The sequence below is a fragment of the Centropristis striata genome, chromosome 13 (assembly GCF_030273125.1).
Source record: "Centropristis striata isolate RG_2023a ecotype Rhode Island chromosome 13, C.striata_1.0, whole genome shotgun sequence".
Classification (NCBI taxonomy): domain Eukaryota; kingdom Metazoa; phylum Chordata; class Actinopteri; order Perciformes; family Serranidae; genus Centropristis; species Centropristis striata.
This window is the reverse complement of record NC_081529.1, coordinates 838536-860765: the sequence shown is the minus strand read 5'-3', so window position 1 is coordinate 860765 and position 22230 is coordinate 838536. Positions and strand designations below refer to the sequence as shown.

At 34.2% G+C, this 22230-nt stretch overlaps 1 protein-coding gene across 1 annotated transcript; it reads right to left on the bottom strand.

Moving 5' to 3' along the window:
* Positions 1-1183: 1183 nt before the first annotated feature.
* On the bottom strand, positions 1184-22146 carry LOC131983763 (homeobox protein Dlx4a-like). Its single transcript, XM_059348575.1, has 3 exons — positions 21477-22146; positions 15165-15361; positions 1184-1684 (listed from the first exon to the last, which is right to left on the bottom strand). The coding sequence occupies exons 1-3, from the start codon at positions 21802-21804 to the stop codon at positions 1442-1444; spliced, it is 768 nt and encodes a 255-aa protein (XP_059204558.1). The 5' UTR covers positions 21805-22146; the 3' UTR covers positions 1184-1441.
* Between the last annotated feature and the right edge of the window lie 84 nt (positions 22147-22230).

Below are 22230 nucleotides of genomic sequence, written 5' to 3'. Positions count from 1 at the left end.
CTTTAGTTTGAGTTGTAGCTTAATCACAAATGTCTTGGCAGGCCGAACTCCTCTGGAGGCAGAAATAACCTGACTGGCTGGATTAAATTATTACTTTATTACTCTGAAATGAGAAGTCTGAGCCTGATCCATTTTTTGGGCCTATCACAGTTATAACCGTCATAATTGCCAATATGAAAACTTTGGTTTTTACAGAACTTATAATGTAGAAAATTACATTTGAAAGGATTTAGAAATAATGTAAGGTTTTTATTTATTTCTATTTATTATTTTTTTAATGGTCAGCAATTGTCTGATACTCAACATATAACACTGATGTTTATTTTGTAAATAATAAAAAAAATGTATTTCATCAGCTGTTTCTAGAATATGTTGACAATGTAATACATTGTATGCATAATGTTATCCATTTAAAAAAGAACAGTGTTTTGAGTTCCTTTGTGTCAGTGCATCAGTGTCCAATCTACATATAAAAAAGATCTATTTTCATTCCAGGTAAAAAAAAAAAATACTACATAAGCTACATATTTGGTGAATTCTTCCCCCTTTAAAATTGATACACACTGCAAAAAAAGAAAAGTTGGGTGAGCTCAAAATTTAAAGGCAACAAATTTCGATTAAATTTTAAGTTGGACAATTAAACTAAATATTTTAAAGTTTTGTTTTTGAGTTTGAGAACTCTAAATTCAGATTTTTGAACTTATAATTTTACATTGTAATAACTTTTAATCCTTACTTCTGCTAACTTCTGCAATGTGCTGAATTGGCACGATTGTAACGCTGCTATGAAATGTCAGCTAATGTTGCGACCACAATGTTGAGTTAGCATTGATACGCTAATGGCTACTCTTGTAGCTGTAACAAGCAGCGCCACTAGCATCAGTTAGCCGCTAGCGTCAGTTAGCCGCTAGCATCAGTTAGCCGCTAGCGTCAGTTAGCCGCTAGCATCAGTTAGCTGCTAGCGTCAGTTAGCTGCTAGCATCAGTTAGCCGCTAGCTTTCGCTAATGACCAAATTTCACCTCTTTCCTGCATTTCCCAACAAAGAAATAAGAGTTATCAGAACTATTGTCCCTTGTTGTGAACCCCAACTTAAAGATATAAGTAACAACAACTCACCAACTTGTTTTTGAGCAGACAACTGGCTTCCTTTGTTGTGCTAACTTACATTATTGCCCTAAATGTCAATCATTTATATTTCCAAGTTTTACCAACTTAAATCACTGTTTTAGGCAAAAAATACAACTTTTTTTGCAGTGCACGTCTCAAAAACCTTGCTAATCTTTTTTCTCGTCTTTTGGGAAAGCCACAATCATTTTTCTCTGCCAGTTCTATTATTTGTGCCTCCAGAGCGTCTCCGACCGTGAACAATGTCCGTGTCCTAACAGCTCCAGCGGGTATAAATCCATCCGTTAGTCCTGGAGCTGCTGCGTCCCCTGACTGTCACATCATCTGAGTCCTGGGCATGGAGTCCTGCTGGTGTCCGGGGTACCAGTGAGCAAAATTGTTCATGTATCCTCCAGAGTGCACTGGCGCGCCCTTGGCGGCCATGCTCATGTCCCACAAGGAGCAGGGCGAGGAGGAGGACGGCGGCGGGGCGGCCAGGTGTTCTCCTTCAGGTCCACACGGCCCGTTCTTCATGATCTTCTTGTATTTAGATCGCTTGTTCTGGAACCATATTTTCACCTGAAGGAGAGACAAGGAGAGAGAGAGAGTGTTAAAAGTCACAGTGGGGACCGTTGAATGACCGTCAAGTCATAATTATGAGATAAGAAGTCAAAATTATGAGATAAAAAGTCATAATTATGTGATAAAAAGTCATAATTATGAGATAAAGCATAATCATTTTAAGATAAAAAGTCAAAATTATGAGATAGAAAGTTGAAATAATGAGATGGGAAGTCATAATTATGAGATAAGAAGTCAAAATTAAGTGATAAAAAGTCATAATAATGAGATAAAAATTCAAAATTATGAGATAAAAAGTCAAAATTATGTGATAAAAAGTCATAATGATGTGATAAAAAGTGAAAACTATGAGATAAAAAGTAAAAATTATGAGATGAAAAGTCATGATTATGAAATAAAAAGTCAAAATTATGAGATAAAAAGTCAAAATTATGAGATAAAAAGTCATAATTATGAGATAAAAAGTCAAAATTATGAGATGAAAAGTCATGATAATGAGATAAAAAGTCACGATTATGAGATAAAAAGTCAAAATTATGAGATAAAAAGTCATAATTATGAGATAGAAAGTTGAAATAATGAGATGGGAAGTCATAATTATGAGATAAGAAGTCATAATTATGAGATAAAAAGTAAAAATTATGTGATAAAAATTCATAATTATGAGATAAAAAGTAAAAATTATGTGATAAAAATTCATAATTATGAGATAAAAAGTCATAATTATGAGATAAAAAGTCAAAATTATGAGATAAAACTTCATAATTATGTGATAAAAAGTCAAAATGATGAGATAAAAAGTCAAAATTATGTGATTAAAAAGTCAAAATTATGAGATAAAAAGTGAAAACTATGAGATAAAAAGTGAAAACTATGAGATAAAAAGTCATAGTTATGAGATAAAAAGTCAGAATTATGATTAGAAAGTGAAAATTATGAGATGAAAAGTCATGATAATAAGATAGAAAGTCATGATTATGACATAAAAAGTCAAAATTATGAAATAAAAAGTAAAAAAATAATGAGATAAAAATGTCGAAATTATGAGAGAAAGTCATAATTATGAGATAAAAAGTATATATAGATATATATATCTATATATACATACATATATAGTATATATATGTGTATGTATACTACATCAACCACAGCCCAACCATTAGATGAGAATGCAGTCAAGTAACCTACAATTAGGTTATAACAAGTTAAACGCACAAAGCAATAATTGTAAAAAAGTTATAGTGTAACAAGCTTATAGAAATATAACTCACAAACATACCATTAGAGTGGGTGTGCCAACAATAATGCCACCGCACCATTGACTCCCACAGACAATGCTCTGTTGAAATATTCATAATAATATAATAATATGATTATTGTAAATCTTTGTGATGACTTTAGACACGTGGTTATAATAATATACCTATTATAGGTTTATAATAGGGTCAAATGTCAATTTATGGAGTTGTCAAGGTTTTAAAAAAGTGTATAAATTCCTTTGAACACAGCCCCAAAATAAATATAATATGTATATTTGTGAATAAGACAGACAGTTGAAACATATCAAAATATTGAGCACATAACTCCAATCATGTTTCTGTGGTTGATGATTCAGTGTGTTGTTGTTGATATAATTGCCATGTTCTCTGTTTCCAGCCTGCTTGCAAATTGAGCATCAAATTACACTAATATGCCTCTCGGGCAACCTGTCAGCTTAGTGGGAACAAATGAATCATAAATAATTACACACAGTCAGTGAAGGATACTTTTGTCTCAAACAGGTTTTAACTGCGCCGCAAAGAGAAAAAAAAAAAAACGAACGCCCAAAGGACTTTAGCTGCATGAGCGGCGAGCGAGTCGAGATCAAAGAGAAAAGGAAAAAAGAGGAGAAAACACGCTTGGCGCTAAAATTGTTTTCTCCACCACACTGTCAGTCCTGGGAATTATTACCCCGGGATTTTATAGTTATTTATGAAAATGGTTGAAGTGGTTTATGGAAGATATTTTATTCTATAAAGATTCTAATTTCAGACTGCTCTAATTGACTCTAAATATGTGGAAAAAATGATCCGATCATGAAAAAGGCGCTGAGCTTTTCACGCCCAGCGTTCAGCCGGCGGAGCCAAGAAGTCCTGCAGAGCAAAAACGTGACTTTTAATTTGATCTCTATTGTTCCGTGTATCTGCTGACGTCAATCACAGCCTGGTAGAAGTTAGGATGGATGGTGGCAGAGACATAAAATCAAACTGCCACTCCATAAATAAGTAATACGATTGTAATTACACCACATCATGCTTTTTATGAAGGAATTAAAACTCACATGCACTTTAAACTCTTTTGCAAAGTTCTCCTCTTTCAATATTGATTTAATATCACAAAGAAAATCCCCCACGATCTGCACAATGTTCAATATGTTCATAAAAAATATATAATTTGCTATTTTTTTCAACATATATTCAATTAAAAACATTGCAAAGACAATATATTTAATGCTTTACCCGATCAACTTCATGGATTTTTGTACATGTATGCTTATTCTGGATTAGATCTAAGCAACACATCACAAAAATAAAAGATGGAAACATTGAGCAACACCTAACTCTTCTGTTATGTTGCAGGTCAAATTGACCCATTTCAAAGTTTAAAAAGAGAAAAAAAAAGAAATAGTTAGAAGAATTTTTTCATAAAAAGAAAAAAATGTAAAATATATGTTTTAAAAGTCAATGCATTTAAAAATCTCATTGAACCATGACCATATAGGAGCATCACTTCACCAGATATGATGAAACTGACATTTTAAATATGTTTACAGTGCAGTAACTTAACATATTTCATGCTCTAATGCATGTTTAACAGTATAAATAGGAATACAAAAGGTTTGAAGCAAATAAAAAATAACCACTTACTGTGATTTCTTTTTATTTTTTCAGTGTAAGAACAGCAGACCAACATTAATTACAAAGTAATTTTGTGCATTTTTACACTGCACTTTTAAGATTTCATGCTTTTGTTCATTTTGTGTCTTTTTTCATTTTGTGTCTATTTGTTCATTTTGAGTCTTTTTTTATTCATTTTGAGTCTTTTTTTTGGTTATTTTGTGTCTTTTTTGTTCATTTTGTGTCTTTTTTTGTTCATTTTGTGTCCTTTTTTCATTTTGTGTCTATTTGTTCATTTTTAGTCTTTTTTTGGTAATTTTGGGTTTTCTTTTTGTTTACAGTGCAGTAACTTAACATATTTCGTGCTCAAATGCATGTTTAACAGTATAAATAGGAATACAAAAGGTTTGAAGATTCCACAGGTAAACAGATGAATTAGTAACAGGTGACAGGATGATGATTGAGTATGAAAGGTGAAGTTGTTCCCAGGTGAGGATGGCTGAGGTTCACCACTTTGTTAAATAACTGGGCAATAATCCAACAGTTTAGGAACAATGATTTTCAAAGCACAGTTGCAAGGAATTCAATCTGCAACCCAGTGCATCATTACATGTGTTTTGATATTTTGTAGTTGTAGATTTCAATGCTGAAAACCAACATTGGACATATGCATGCAAATTCTGAATTTGATCTAATCAACACATTGCAAAAAAGTTGGGACGGGGGGGAAGAACAGACTAGAAAAGTTGAGGAACACTTAAAAAAAGACCTGTTTGTACGGTTCCACAGGTAAACAGGTGAATTAGTAACAGGGCAGAGGATAATGATTGGCTATGAAAGTTTAAGGATGAGGTTCACCAGTTTGTAAAAAACTGGGCAATAATCCACCAGTTTAGGAACAATGATTCTCAAAGCATGATTGTGAGTAATTCAAGGATCTCACCATCTGCAGCCCAGAACATCATTAAATGTGTTTGAGAATTTATAATAAATCTCTGTATGCAAGGGGCAAAGCTGAATACTAACACTAGATACCCATGACCTTTGACCCCTCAGGCAGCACTGCATTTAAAACCAAGATGGTTGTATGAAAGGGCATCACTACAACCAGCTCCATAGAAGGATGGCTGTCAATGGACGTAAAATGTAGAGAGAAGATATTAGTTCACCTGCTGATGCTTTTTGACTTAATTGTAATTTGTAAATATAAATTGTGAGTTCTTTACTTGATGCATCACAACTTTTATGGGATATAGGGTTGAACATAAAACACTTGGGGGAAACTGGTTGCTGCAGCAACAAATGCAAGTTAAGAACAAGTAAGTTAATAAATAAAAATAATTACAAGTTAAACCCAAATATCAGCAGCATCTAAAGCAGCCCAGTTCTCTGACAAGTCCACGTTTCAAATTGTTTTTGGGAAAATGAAAAGGGAGTTGTGTCCCCTGGTTTTTATTGTTTTCTAACACTTTTATATTGCACTGAAGAGCCAAGAGTAATTATTTATTTTTTTTGCCAAATGTTCAGATTTTCACTTTACGCCACAATTTAGATTTATGGATGATTTTTATTTATACAGACTCGAAAATAATTTAAAAAAATCATATTTTCCATATATATTATTAAGCATTTTGTCATATAAGGAGTAGGACTAGATACGTTTTATTACTTCCTCCTACCCCCTTTCGAGCATGCAGAAAGTGTCTGTTTTTTTTATTTGTTTTTTATTTATTCATCTATTAATATTTAAACTTGTTTTTTTTTGCTTGCATGTTCGAAATAAAGACAATCAATCAATATCAAATAAAAAATAAAAAATATCCTCAAGAATATCGCTATTGCTAAAATACCCTGAAATATTGTGATTTTCTTTTTTAGGGCCGTATCGCCCATCCCTAATGAGTGTATATTTACAATAAACAATAAAGTCTTGCAATTTGAATATTAAATTATCTTTGTACCGTTTTCACTTACAATAACATGTCAAAAAGCATTCGCAAATGATTGCACTCTCCATGTTTTACACCACATCCCAATGATTTTGTAATCAAGGTAGTGGAACTTCCTTATAGTTGTTAAAGTCTTGCATAAAGTCATAAAAGTGACAGCCACCAAACCACAGCGCCTGCAGTCTAATAATTACCCGGATGAAACCCTAAAGTGAGTCTGTGGAGCGTAGCTTATGAGCCCGCGAGTCAATCAACAGCACGTTAACTTAATGCAGCTCACTGAGAGGATTTCTGCCCTAATTATTGGTTTCATATTCCAGCAGCAACACGGAGCTGACAGCTTCCCTGAGAGACGCCAACCACTCCGACATTAGTGGAGGAGAGAGGCAGGCCAGGTGCTGCTGCTGCTGCTGGGGGGGTGTGTGTGTTAATATGATATATTAAACCAAAGCTTGCAGTGTGTGTCTACACTGCAAAAAAAGAAAAGTTGGGTGAACTCAAAATTTCAAGGCAACAAACTTCAGTAAAATTTTAAGTTGGACGTATTAAACTAAATATTTTAAGTTTTGTTTTTGAGTTTGCTCAACTCTGAATTCAGATTTTTGTCAACTCAACTGTAAGTTGTAGGCTACTAACTTATAATTTTACATAACTTTTTTTAATAACTTTTAATCCTTACTTCTGCTAACTTCTGCAATGTGCTGAATTGGCACGATTGTAACGCTGCTATGAAATGTCAGCTAATGTATAAAACAATCTGAGTGGGGTCATTCTGCATAACGAGTATTTTTACTTTTGAGTACATTTTGATGCTGATACTTTTGTACTTTTACTTCAGTAAGTTTTAAATGCAATGGTTTGACGTCACTATGTCAACAAGTAGGAATGTTGCCATTATCGTGTTTATATATCCCGGTATTATCGTGAAAGATGCGATATGGCACACCGCTAACACTCATTCTGAATTTGATTCCTGCAACATGTTTCAAAAAAGGAGGGACAGGGACATGTTTACTACTGTGTTGCATCATCTTTTCTTTTAACAACACTCAGTTAGCGTTCAGGAAGTAATTGTTGAAGTTTTAAAAGTGAGATTCTGTTGAGTTAGCATTGATACGCTGATGGCTACTCTTGTAGCTGTAACAAGCAGCGCCGCTAGCGTCAGTTAGCCGCTAGCATCAGTTAGCCGCTAGCGTCAGTTAGCCGCTAGCATCAGTTAGCCGCTAGCATCAATTAGCCGCTAGCTTTCGCTAATGACCTCATTTCCCAACAAAGACATAAGAGTTATCAGAACTATTGTCCCTTGTTGTGAACCCCAACTTAAAGATATAAGTAACAACAACTCACCAACTTGTTTTTGAGCAGACAACTGGCTTCCTTTGTTGTGCTAACTTACATTATTGCCCTAAATGTCAATAATTTATATTTCCAAGTTTTACCAACTTAAATCACTGTTTTAGGCCAAAAAAAATACAAGTTGGCTTTTTTTGCAGTGTACTGGGTGAAAAAAAAAAGTTGTCCTGTGAGGACTTTTTAGGCGTCCATTTGGCGGGGTGGATTTAATCTGTATGGGCAGCGTGTGTGTGTGTGTGTGTGTGTGTGTGAGGGAGAAAGATGGATAGATTGAGAGGGTTTCTAGGAAAAATGCTAGAAGTTGCTACGTGCCATTTCTCAGCTGCGTCTGGGAACATTAGAGGTTCAGATGGAAAGTGGTCAGTGTTGGCTGCCGGCCTAATGGCATGGAGGCAGGACAGCAATGTGGTGCATGATCACTATCTACAAGTGTGCCTGTTTATGTTTCCATCTGTAGATGTGTATGAAAATGCATGCATGAGTTACATATGTCTGACTAGATGTATGAGTGTGTGTGTGCAGTAACAGATGCACAGCAGGCTAATTACAGCAGACTGAGAGCAACACTACTGTTTTATTACAAGCTTTTTCTGTGTCTCCATCTATTTACTGTGTCACTTCAACATTGGGTCATATTTTAATTTTACTATCATTTCCGCCCCGACATATCTCAATATTTACAACAACATTGGGTAACACTTTACAATAACCATCATTTATAAATGGTAAACAGACCATTTAGAATGGTAAATACATAATTTATTAATGTCTAACTAACTCCATCATTCATAAAGTACAAATAGATGGTATATTAATGTAAGTTTATAGTTACTTTACCATTAAGAAACCAATACATTATAATTAATAGTTTATCAATAGTTTTAGTTGCACTCATTATAACATTTTTAACACCATATTAAGTATGTTAATGATTTTGAAATGATTCCTATACCTTTAAGAAATTGGTTGAAAACATTTAAAGATTAAATATGTACAGCACTTTGTAAATGGTTAATAATTGGTTTATGAACCATCTATAAACATCACTTAGTTGGTTATTGTAAAGTGTTACCCAACATTGTTTCATGTGAAATCATTGAAGCTCTAATGCATTTAGTCAGAAAATTCTTAATTTTTAAATAACTTTTTATAACTAAAACCCTCCAAAAACATCTGCAGGTAATTGGTAGTGAGCAATAGGAAGATATTTTTTAAAACTTTCAGGTATTCAGGTTACAGGTTAGCTTTTTGTTTTTATCTTAGCTTCCAAAACTGAACCTTTCCCCAGACAGAACATAATATGAATGGATAAAACTCTGAAACCCTGGATTATGACCATCATGACCAACGTTTTTTACACTTATTTTTACAATATGGCATCTATCAGATGGTTAAAGGACAATAACATTTGCCAGCAAGAGGTCACGTGATCAGGGTAGCAGCCAGATTGGTTCAGGATAGGCATTGACTTCCAGTGGTCCGGTAGCCCATTGGTCAGGTGGTAGGACCTCATCAAACTGGGTTCTGGTACCTCGGTGCTCCGAGGACTCCAATGCTACGCAGAGCATGTCTTGAAAATAGAAAACTTGAAAGTAGCACATCCCATGCTCTCAACTGGCTAGCCCTGTAAAAGGACTGTAGAAGGACCTACACTGCAAAAAAGCCAACTTGTGTTTTTTGGCCTAAAACAGTGATTTAAGTTGGTAAAACTTGGAAATATAAATGATTGACATTTAGGGCAATAATGTAAGTTAGCACAACAAAGGAAGCCAGTTGTCTGCTCAAAAACAAGTTGGTGAGTTGTTGTTACTTATATCTTTAAGTTGGGGTTCACAACAAGGGACAATAGTTCTGATAACTCTTATTTCTTTGTTGGGAAATGAGGTCATTAGCGAAAGCTAGCGGCTAATTGATGCTAGCGGCTAACTGATGCTAGCGGCTACCAATGGCACCAAAGGATGTGGGCAGAACTTTAACTAGTATTAGGTCTGAAAGGGCAGATAATACAGGAAATATTGACTTCATGCACGAAGATTTTTGAAGCGTTTGACACACGGAGCAAGTGAAATAAAACCATGAATGGTGAACTCTGCTTTGCAGCATTGCTATATCTAAAAAGGTCTCACCTTGACACTTAATTGTCTGCATGAAACACCCACACAAAAGGAGCCTTCAGTTAAAAAAGCACCCCGTTCTTTGTCCCCGGCCCACAAAAAACGTGTCTGCATTCCTAAAAGTACCGCTAGATCCTTTAATTGACTCTAGTAGCTATCAGTTGAACTGTGATGTACTATAAAGACTATAATACATCCAGTCAAAGCCCACTTTCCCTGATCCAAAACACCTCAAAGAATACAGAAAACACAGTTTGCTGCTTTGCCAAGCATGCATGTGAGGTATAACCTGCAGCAAACCGCATTCAAAACCACTTTGTCACTACAAAAGGAAAAGGCAAATGAACAGATCATCTCCTGCTCCCTGTGTAAACAGCGCTGCGGTGGTTAATTCAGACGGGATTAGGACAGTTCATCTGATGACATCAGCTGCTTGTGTACACACACACACACACACACACACACTCACACACACACACACGAGAATCATATTTCAAACAATCCTACTGTGTCTAATGTTTCCTCAATGAGTCACCTGCTCAAAACTCAAACTCAAACCTTGTTTTTTCACCTTTTGCACGTGTCTAACAAATCTTTGACGCTGCAAAATCGAGCATTTGTGAAGAACAATGACTAAAATAACAGCAAGGATGATAACAGTGACTGTTTAAACATGGTACACTGTAAAAAATGTTTGTAGAAATTACAGTAAAACACTGTCAAATTATTTAAAATGAATGGAGAAATACCATAACGTCACAAGGACATAACTACCCTAAAAATAATAGCAGACCAAAGGACCCAAAATGACCAAAAGAGACACAAAACTATCTAAAAAGACACAAAATGACCAAAAAAAAGACAGAAAACAACCAAAAGAGACATAAAATTATCAAAAGAAGACACAAAATGACCAAAAAAATACATAAAATTATCAAATGAGACACAAAATTACCAAAAAGAGACACAATAGGGATAAAATGGCAAGTGATTTTTCAGTCTAAATGACAGATTTTGCTGATATTTACATTTAAATTTACAGTAGAAAACCCACTCACTGTATTTTTTACGGTAAAGTTCTGGCAACCACAGCTGCCGGTATTTTACCGTAAATTAAACAGAATATTTTTTACAGTGTAAGCCAGACTTTTTTGTTTTATTATAAAAATTGTATTGTGTCAAAGGATGTTTACATGCTCTGAAAACAGCTTTTTTTACTTGCTGTGACGGCTACGCGGCTAAGAAACAAATGCTAAAGAAAGAGCTAAAAAAAAAGCTAAATTGACCCATTATTTTTTTCCTTGCTGTTATCTTTAATTGAACATTATCTATTTTAATGAACTAACATCTTGGTAACTATTTATTACTATAAATTATAAATTATTAGTAGCCTATAATTTAATTAAATGAGGCAGTCAACACCAGAGCTAGCTAAAATAAGCTAGCTTAGCCGATAGCAAAAGCTGTTCTCTCGGATTTTGGCGTTCAGTGTGTTTGTGGTTCCTTTAAGTGACATATTTAAATGTATGAAGCTGTTAATGTGTTACGAGAAAAAGTGGGAAAAAATACTTTTTTCTCCCAGATTCACCACTTTAACCCTTAATAGGACACTCATTGAAATACTTGCAAATTCCAAATTTCAACCCTAGAGAATATTGGAGGATATTACATACAGCCAGAATGTGTAAAAAAAAAAACATACGGACCCGTGGGAGGGGGGTCATATTTTGAGAAAAAAGTTCACGAGACTAAAGTGGCAAATCTACAAGAAAAAAATGCGTAGATTTATGAGATTTAAAGTGGTGAATCTGGGAGAAAAAAAATGCTTTTTTCCCACTTTTTTCTTGTAAATCTGCTACTTTTTTCGCGCAGATTTGCCACTTTAAATATCTTAAATTTGCGACTTTTTTTCTTGTAGATTTGCCACTTTAATCTAGTAAATTTGCAACTTTTTTCTCGAAATATTACCTGAAGTTACCAAATATAGTTCTTCGCCTGATAAAGGGTTAAGTAGTCTGTATCATGAGTCCGTGATGTGTTTTAAACACCTTAGTGATATTTTGTAGGATATCATAAATTGCAAAAGTTGAAGCGTTCATGACTATACTTTGGCTCAACATACTATTATCAACTACTGTATGAGTCAAACACACTGATTATGACAGCATTTTCCTTTTTTAAAACACAGTTTTGGTTCTGACTTTGTTATTCTGTATATTTTCCTGCTTGCAGCTAATAAGTTATTTCCAAAAAGATCTACCAACCTAAAGAAGCTGACCTGAAACACAACTAGTTCTCTGTCCGTTAAAGATGCAATGAGGAAATGAGGAAACATTCAGAGGAACCAAACTCTGACTGTCCCAAAGTCATAAAACAGTCTAATAACTGGAACTAGACAACTCACAGCAACACAGGAATATTTGACACATTTGATAAAATTACAAAATATTTGCAGACAGGTAAAAAAAAAAGTAAAATATCGATATATTGTTCCCACAATGAGGCTTTAGAAAAACAAATATCTGAGCTTTAATATGAAGTAGACGCTTATCTAACTCTATATATGTATATATAAATTATATATAAATTCTAATTTTTTATTCCTTGGCTTTTTAACACTGTGTCTTTTATTTATTTTATTTATTTTACTACTTTTAACTGCATCTTTTATTTTATTTTACTGTGTTTATCTGTTCGATTGTATTGTTTTATTTATGGCATCATTTTAGATTGATACACTTATTATTTATTGCTGATTGGTATATGGAATTGTTTGTTTTATTGTTGATTTTATGAACAGCACTTTGGAGACGTTTGTGTTTAAATGTGTGAAACAAATAAAGTGGATTGGATTATATCTATGTTTATAATATATATATTGTGTGTATATTGTATATACTTTGTATACAAACTGTATATTTGTTTTATATCTTTATTCTCATAATTCTCTGTAATAAAGCAACGTCCCCGTGGGGATTATTAAAGTCATTCTGATTCTGATATGAACATTTTATAGGTTTATTATTAAAAAGCAGAGTAGCTAATAAAAACATGTGCAAGAGGCTGAAAAAGCGATCCGGCGTTGGTTCAGTGACTTCATGTGACAAAATGGCCGTTTTTAATTAGCCTCTTACTGCACGTGTGTGTGTGTGTGTGTGTGTGTGTGTGTGTGTGTGTGTTTTGTGAGAGAAAGGAAATAAAGAAAGAGACAAATAAAAAGCGTAGAGAGAGAGACAGATGACCAGCAGCACAACAATAAATAAATGCTGATTCATCGTTACACCCAGCACATGTTTATGTACACAACCTTTTCTTTCTATCTGTCAGATATATTTCCGGCCGTTTTGTTTTCAAGTCTGGACAAAGAAACTGTGACTAAACTTCAAATGTCACTGAAGGATATCTGAGTACCTGCAGTGTGTAATTACATAAAGAGAAACGTGCAGTAACACCGGTTAACAAGAATGCACCGCTGCCTGTTTGGGCTTTTATTCTGAAAGGATTTTCCTTTCACTGGAAACAAATAAAACTCTTTCAATCAGTTCCATGGAAACAATCAAAGTCATGACGGATTAAGATTTTAGGGTTCTAATTCAGATTTTTTTTTTGTGTATTTCTGTAAAAAATAAAATGTCCATATAGCAAGATAAACCCTCTATGGTACGCATTATGATGCCAGTTGTGGAAATGTTTTGTCTTAAAATAGACAAAATAAACATAATCTGAAGAAAATGTATAATTATTATTATTTTTTTCTTTTTCTTTTTAAGTTTTTGGGGTTTTATCGTACCGTAACGGTGCACAAGTGAAAAAGAAAGTTTTAAAAATTAATTTTCCCATCATTTATTTAATAAACATGTGTAAAAGATTCAGTAGCTTCATCAGGGAACAATACATAACATTTTTAATTTAAAAACATTATAAAAGGAACTATATTTGGTAACTTCAGGTAATATTTCGAGAAAAAAGTTGCAAATTTACTAGATTAAAGTGTCAAATCTACAAGAAAAAAAGTTGCAGATTTAAGAGATTTAAAGTGGCAAATCTGCGCGAAAAGTTGCAGATTTACGTGAAAAATTTAGTTTTAAAAAGTTTTTAGAAAGTTTTAAAAATTAATTATACCATCATTTATTTAATAAACATGTGTAAAAGATTCAGTAGCTTCAACAGGGAACAATACATAACATTTTTAATTTAAAAACATTATAAAAGGAACTTTTTTAACCAGTTTCTTGTTTGAATGTTGCATTGTTGCAACATTGTATCATTGAACCAACGACCCATTGGAATTAATGTCTTCAACAGTGGATGAAACTATCTTAAATGAAGGTTTACTCATCTGTCAGTAGGAATAGATAATTTTCCAGATGCAAAAGGGCTAGAAAATTACGTTTTGAGTGATTTTTTCCTGGTTAAGCCTTGTTGTGGTCAGGCATCGTAGGGATGGTTTTGGCAGCTCCCTCCCCGTGTGTCACGTCTACTTTGGAAATGATGAAGACATGATACGCTCACACCCTCAATTAGAGAAATTAGCAAACACTTTGTTCATATTAGAAATATTTCCAACTCCTGTCACTGCAGATATTCATCTCCACACTCACTGATGTGATGTTTATAATGGTGTTGTGTAATATTCGAGAAAAAAGTTGCAAATTTACTAGATTAAAGTGGCAAATCTACAAGAAGAAAAGTCGCAGATTTAAGAGATTTAAAGTGGCAAATCTGCACGAAAAAAGTTGCAGATTTACGAGAAAAAAGTGGGAAAAAAGATTCTTTTTTCTCCCAGATTCACCACTTTAAATCTTAAAAGTTTCGTATGTTTTTTTTTTTTTTACACATTCTGGCAGTATGTAATATCCTCCAATATTCTTTAGGGTTGAAATTTGGAATTTGCAAATATTTCAATGAGTGTCCTATTAAGGGTTAAAGTGGTGAATCTGGGAGAAAAAAGTTGCTTTTTTCCCACTTTTTTCTCGTAAATCTTGCACAGATTTGCCACTTTAAATCTCTTAAATCTGCTACTTTTTTTCTTGTAGATTTGCCACTTTAATCTAGTAAATTTGCAACTTTTTTCTGGAAATATTACCTGAAGTTACCAGGTATAGTTCTCTGCCTGATGAAGGGTTAAAGGTATAGTTTGAGAGTGTACTGCTGTATATAATTAGTGTGTGTGTGTGTGTGTTACCTGTGTCTGCGTCAGGCCCAGTTTGGCGGCCAGGTCGGCCCTCTCGGGCAGCGCCAGGTACTGGGTCTGCTGGAAGCGCTGGTTGAGGGCCTGGAGCTGCAGGCTGGAGTAGATGGTCCGGGGCTTCCTGATCTTCTTCCCCTTCCCGTTCAGCCTCACCTCCCCGTTCTCGATCACCGCCGTGGGCTTCTCGTGGTCTGGACGAGGAGGAGGAGGAGAAAAGAGAGAATTCTTTAGTTTAATATCAACACAGAGATTCCTGTGGGAACAGAGAGAGTTTCAGCTGGTTTCATCTTACACGTCCGTCAGCGAGACACTCAATGCCTTAAAAATGTCTTAAAATGTCAGAAAATGTTGCTACACTGTAATAAATGATTCTCTAGTCATTTCATTTTACTTCATATATTTGATAAAATGTATTAAATATAAATGTGTCCTTGATTTTGAGGCAGTTGTTTAAGTAACTTACCTAAAGTAAACCTTAAGTAAAAAGCTTTTCCCATCTGGAAAAGGACTCCATCTCTGTAAAATGCTTCAGAAGATGTCTAAAAGCTCATTTAACTGCTGTTTTAACATTCTAGTTCACACACAAATACACTTTTTTACACAATTATAACATGTTCATTTTTGTTTTTAATTGTTTTTATTATTGTCATTATAACTTGTTGATGTTATACATTTGTTTTTTCTATTATCAGTTTATTACTTTTGATTTTATATAGGTATAGATTATATAATAAATAAGATACATAATAAATGCTGATTTAACTGTACATTAGTGCAAGTAGATATATATATACACATACACTGTAATAAATTATTCTGTAGTCATTTCATTTTACTTCATTACTTCATATAAATGCGTCCTTGATTTTGAGGCAGTTGTTTAAGTAACTTTAATATAAAAATGTTTGAGATAGAATCTACTTATTCTGATCACATTAAATATAATCTTTATGTGTCTGTAATTCTAAATCAAGAGAATTTTGAATGAATCCAACACAATAGAATTAAAACACAAAATTACTTAAAAAAGACACAAAATGACCAAAAAAAGACACAGAATTATTTAAAAAAGACACAAAATTACCAAAAAAATGTCTGTAATTCTAAATCAAGAGAATTTTGAATGAATCCAACACAATAGAATTAGTCAGTTTTTAATTGACAGGCACTTCCTGTTAAGTTATTAACTCAACTTGTAACGTAGTTAGATTTAATAAATAATATTGCATGCAATCTGTTGCCTCAATTTTATTGAGTAGCTATTGTTTATCTTTTTTTTACAGTGTATTCTTACCAGAAAAATGCTGGTTTTTAATATATATTTATATGTATTTTATTTATAATTTTTTTTTGTTTCTAAAGTTTTGTGGCCCATTTTAGCTTGTTGTTGTCTTTCTGTGCAGTTTTGCTTCTTCTGACTGCTGTTGATCAGCTTTAAATTTGAAAAATAAAACATTATGATTTTATAAACGTCTCTGTTAGAATCTAAATATTAGCAACACGTTCAGCCATATTTCACAGGTAATATGTACGCCAGTGTTTACTAAATAAATAGTAAAATGTGTGTATGGGCTCAAGCATTTTATTACAGTAGAGCAGCTTAACATAGGGATATAGATATTCAAATATGATCATCTATCATACTTCATCATTACATGATATCGTGATGCACAATTACTGAACTGATAATAATAGGCACGACGGACTCAAATTTTGCCGAAAATCTGATATTTTTAGGGAATATTTGAGCACTGAAGTTCTGTTTTTATGTTACACTTATATTATATTACATAGTGAATGTGTAGCTAAACATATTTATTTATTTCTCTATAATTTATGTTAATTTCACACTTCAAGTTCTTTATTAATAAGAAAATACTCGCTCCTTATCATTTCTCAAATATCTAATTTACACAGGAGTTTGTGCAGATTATTTATTTACAGATTGACCAGAAAACAGGACATGAAATGATTTATATATCGGGATAGAAGATTGTGAAGATCCTACCTTAAATATCTAGAATTTATCCACCAAATAGAATAAAAATGCTGGTGGCAGCTGTGGAATAAAATTTGAATTTGTAATGAAGTTTGAAAATATGTGGCTTTTCAATTCTAGACAGAATAATTGTGTGAGAACATGAGTTCACCGTACGACTTCAGACTGCTCTGAACTAATAGTAATATACACTGTAAAAAATAATCTGTTTAATTTACCGTAAAATACCGGCAGCTGTGGTTGCCAGAACTTCACCGTAAAAATTACAGTGAGTGGATTTTCTATTCTAAATTCTAAATTTAAATGTAAATATCAGCAAAACCTGTAATTTAGACTGAGTATTCCTGTTATTTTTAGGGTAATTGTGTCATTCATTCACACATCATGGTATTTCTCCATAAATTTTGCATGAAAATGTTATATTTTACAGCAAAACTGTGTGTTTCTTCCAGTTTATGACAGAAAAAAGTAAAAGTTTTGTGCTATTCTTTGATTTACGGTAATTAAAAGTGTCTAATACGGTGATATACAATTTTTAATTTTATGCCCGATTTCTGATGTATTTGACAGAGTTTTACTGTTATTTCTACAAACCTTTTTTTACAGTGTAGTAAATAGTAATATAATAGAGTATAATTCAGTATTGTAACATAAAGTATGATGTCCTCTGAGCGTGATGACATATATATATATATATTTATATATATATATATATATATTTATATATATATATATATATATTTATATATATATATATATATATATATATATATATATATATATATATTGACAGTGGAAGCAGCAGATTAAAGGTCTTTGTTCCCTCCAGAGCAGTTTGGTTCTGGTGCAGCTCAGCCGAGAGGCTTTTTCTTCATTTTAGTTTTTTTTTTTTCCAGAAAGCGATACATACGACTGTGTCTGTTCGCCCACGCTGATCTCTGTTATGACATGAGCTTATAGCCTGCAGTGGAGCAGAGAACAGCTGTGGACACGCCGAGGCCCCACAAGACGCTCACACACTCACTCTGGAGCTGAGCTGCAGCTCCTGCAGCGGGACACGCCGCGCTGCCGGGACACGAGACAAAGAGAAACTCTGAGACTCTGAGACGCTCAGTCTGAGAATAACCCTTACTGTGAGCGTGAACATTTCCAACCAGATATTGGTTCTAAGCCTTGTGTTTGTTTACATTGGCTGGGAAAAGAAACTGTTTTATCCCCTTTAAAACCTGATTAAAACCCAAAATATATGTGTGTTTATGTATGTATGTACTGTAACAGATTGCTGTAAGAAAACAGCCAAATTGTGACAGTAACATACTGTTTTCCATTAAAAAGGTATTATACTGTAGAAAACAATGCATTCTGGGCAATATTTGTAGCTAGCTTGCAGTTTCCCATAAAATATATGATATATATCTGTGATATTTTCTAGTATATGGTTTATTAAAATTACTGAGGTTATTGTGAAGACAGCGATTAATTCGTAGTAATTGTCTTTCAGACAGTAATATGCTCTATTTACAAAATATATATATACTGCAACAATATTGCAACTAGCTTCAGCACTATACTGTGTTTTAGTCTACTGTAAAAATCAATGAAATGCAGGATTTTACTGTAATTCAATATGTGGTTTTATCACAGTAGATAACAGTAAGGGGACTTTAAAATTAACAGTAATTTTACTGTTAATTTACAAGACAATTGTTTACAGTGTGTATATATATATATGTACTTGCACTAATGTACAGTTAAATCAGCATTTATTACTTATCTTATTTATTATATAATCAATACCTATATACACTGCATTTTTATACAATTCATTCCTGTATATATTGCATTATGATTCACAATTACTGCTTAATGCTTTCTGCATTTTGTTGCTTTGTACTTGTGACATGTGCAATGACAATAAAGTAGAATCTAATGTAATCTATTGAAAAAAAAAGGAAATGTACTGAAAGTGGTGAGACAAAAAACCCCGTAAGGCATTATATATTATATATTATATTATAAGTACACGCAAATAAGTCAATATTTCATGTTATATGTTATATGAGCTATGTGTGACAGTTTATATCTTATTTTTGCTTCCCATTCAAATAAAAACAGACAAAGATCGTCATGTTGGGCATTTGGAGCCCGTCTGACTCTCTGTCTGACCTCATCACAACAAACTGCTATAAAACTACAATAAGTGAAATTTAATTCCACTTATTTGTGAATTGTGAGCCGTAGTGCTGCTTATTAACTACAGAACTGTCAACATTAATCACACACAGTCAGACAATATGAATATCCACAATATGGAACCATGTTTTACACATGCGTTATTTTCTTTAGCAGACTTGTGAAAAATTTCAACGATTCAAAATCATGTTAAGAAGAAAATAAGAAAATAGTGACTGTCCAGCTTCACTTTTAATGGTTAAATATTCTGATAATACATGATAACCAACATGTTTCCAGTCTTTGTCTAATACAAATACGCTCTGTTCTTCAACACAACCTGATTTTTTTAAACTTCAAGTTTAGGAACAATTTTCATAAAATTGTGAAATTATAAAGTAGAAAGTATAATGCCGAAAAAAGCAATATTAAGTGTTTTCTTTGAGCTGTAGTCTAATTTATAGTAATATCACTTTATATATATCTATATATACATATATATAAAGCTGGACACAAAGTATTGATGTGGATCTTTCACTAACTGGCTCATTTGTGTTTTAAAAGGAGTTTAAATATAACAAAAAAAATCCTCAAAATGGTGCAAGGTAAGTAGAATACATATATCAAAACATTTTAATTCTGGCACGCAGCAGATTGATAAATGACCTTAAACATAAGAAGCATAAAGGACTAAACTAGCACGGCTGTAAATATGTTCCATAATCTACAGCCGTGGGATTTCAAATGCACAAAATGTATTTTGGGATGAAATAACTTTCCATGTAAATAAACTGTATTACAATTTAATTTTTTACAATAACCCAATTTACAAAAACCTTACAAAAAACTTACAAAAACCAAATTTTTTACTATATTTTTGACTGATTGACACGAAAGTTTTGTACTTTATTGCTGCCGTCATTTTTCTTGTATTTTGTCTTCTGACAGAATAAGAAGTCAGGCTCGTAGTTTATGGTGAAAATAAATCATTCATTAATTAGAAGAAAGAAAGAAAGAAAGAAAGACTTTTGCCAGAATAACCAGTGTATTATTCACTGTTGTAAATTGCTCTTTTATTGCATGTGTATACAGAGACCTGTATATTATTATTGTTATTATTATTATCATCATTAGTAGTAATAGTCGTAGTAAATAATCAAACAAAGCAGCTGTTAACAATAAAAGTATCATATATGATGAGTGACAAGCAGCACGTGAGGCTGCAGCACAATGAAAGATCTGTTAAAAATAAACGCATCATACAGATGTAATATTTCTGTTTTTTAATTATTAAAGTGATCTGTTTTCCCTCGCAGGTTAGTATTCTTGCTGTATTTTATTTTGAAAGAAAATTTCAATCTATTACTAAAACAGGAAATGTGTTTTGCTTCAATTAACATTTTTGTTTTAATCGAACTCTACTTATGATAATAATGTGTGAAAGTGGTGGCAGACAGCACAATTATTATTATGATTATTATTATTATTATTATTATTATTATAGCGGTGTGAGGAGGCAGCAGGCTGGATGTTATTTGCTGATGATGTCTGAGGGTTTTGGGTTCGCAGCTCCCGGGCCGCTGCGGGACACCACAGGCCCGGTGCCGGCGAGTCCCACAGTCTCTGCGGGCCCTGAACTCATCCCGTCCAACCCTAAAGTACAGTGAACAGGCCGCTGTGGCAGACCTGTGTGTGCATCCAATTATTGAGCTCTGCTGTGGTTCATTTTCATGTTTAATACTCTATAGACCACATCAACTATCACATCTGGTAGGAATATTCTGGGTTTTTTTCTGTCCCTCTAACAATATTTTTTGTTGCATTTAATGTCCAGCATCATTTTGACTCAGGCCGTTATTGCTCTTATTCAAGACGCTTTTAAATCATAATATGAGAGTTAATGGCACTTTATGCATTTTTAGCACGAGTTAAAATTAAATAAGCTTTGATCCAATGAAACAAAATGTTTTGTTTGGCTCTCAATTAATAAATTAATCTGATTTTTAGGCCCACGTGATAATATCCCACATGGCAAATATTACAGACTTGAGCTGTGACACTGTGGCTGCAAAACAAAAGTGCAAAGATGAATATTCTAAGTATTTTTTCTAGTAATTATCCAGTGTAAGACCTACCCGCCTCCTCCAGTCTGGTGTGTCCCAGCGCGCCGCCGTGCCCCCCGTGCTGGTAGGGCAGGTAGGCCCCGGGGTGGTGCGCGCTGACCGGGCTGTGGTAGGGCGGGTAGCCCAGCGGGCGGCCGTACGACGAGGCCCCGGAGGAGAAGGGCCCCTCGTGCTGCGAGGGCCCCACGGCGTGCAGCCCGTGCACCGGGTAGTGGTTGTGGCTCAGGCCGGGGGACGGCTGCTGGTGGCCCGGGTACCCGTGGCCGCCGAACTCCAAAAACGCCGACTTGGAGGGATCAGGCGGGACTAAACTGTCCGATATGGAGCTCATAGTCATCATTGGGGTGAGGGGCAGTGATGTGGTGGGTAAAATAAGCAGGGTCAGCTAAGACCTCCAGGCCAGGGTCATCATAGAGAACCCACCATGAACCAGTCTGGAAAAGTATTTACTTTACCTTCACCGGTTAATCTCACTGTATTCCTGCTGGGAGAAGAGGAGTGTGGGGCGGCTCTAGGTGGGTTTCCCCTCCGCTACATCCAGCTGAAGGTCCACAAAGATCACAGTTCAACATTTAGACAGAAGAGACGCGGAACGGCCCGACGCGCAGCCAAAAAACCAACCCGTAGAGGAACTTCCCACAAAAAAAGAGAGGTCGTAAACTGATTTAATATCCTTCGAATTCAAATTATTTTCCTTCTTCCAAACAGCCAGCGGAGCTTGTTTCCTCTGGTGTTGTGAGGAGGCGTTTGGCAGCGGAGAGGAGCG

Bases quoted from the DNA above. Each gene is read 5' to 3' on its own strand.
- LOC131983763 (XM_059348575.1), bottom strand. From the start codon at position 21,804: ATGATGACTATGAGCTCCATATCGGACAGTTTAGTCCCGCCTGATCCC. The intron at 15,362-21,476 runs GTAGGTCTTACA...CTCCTCGTCCAG, and splicing joins CACCAGACTGGAGGAGGCGG to ACCACGAGAAGCCCACGGCG. The intron at 1,685-15,164 runs GTAACACACACA...TCTCTCCTTCAG, and splicing joins TGGGCCTGACGCAGACACAG to GTGAAAATATGGTTCCAGAA.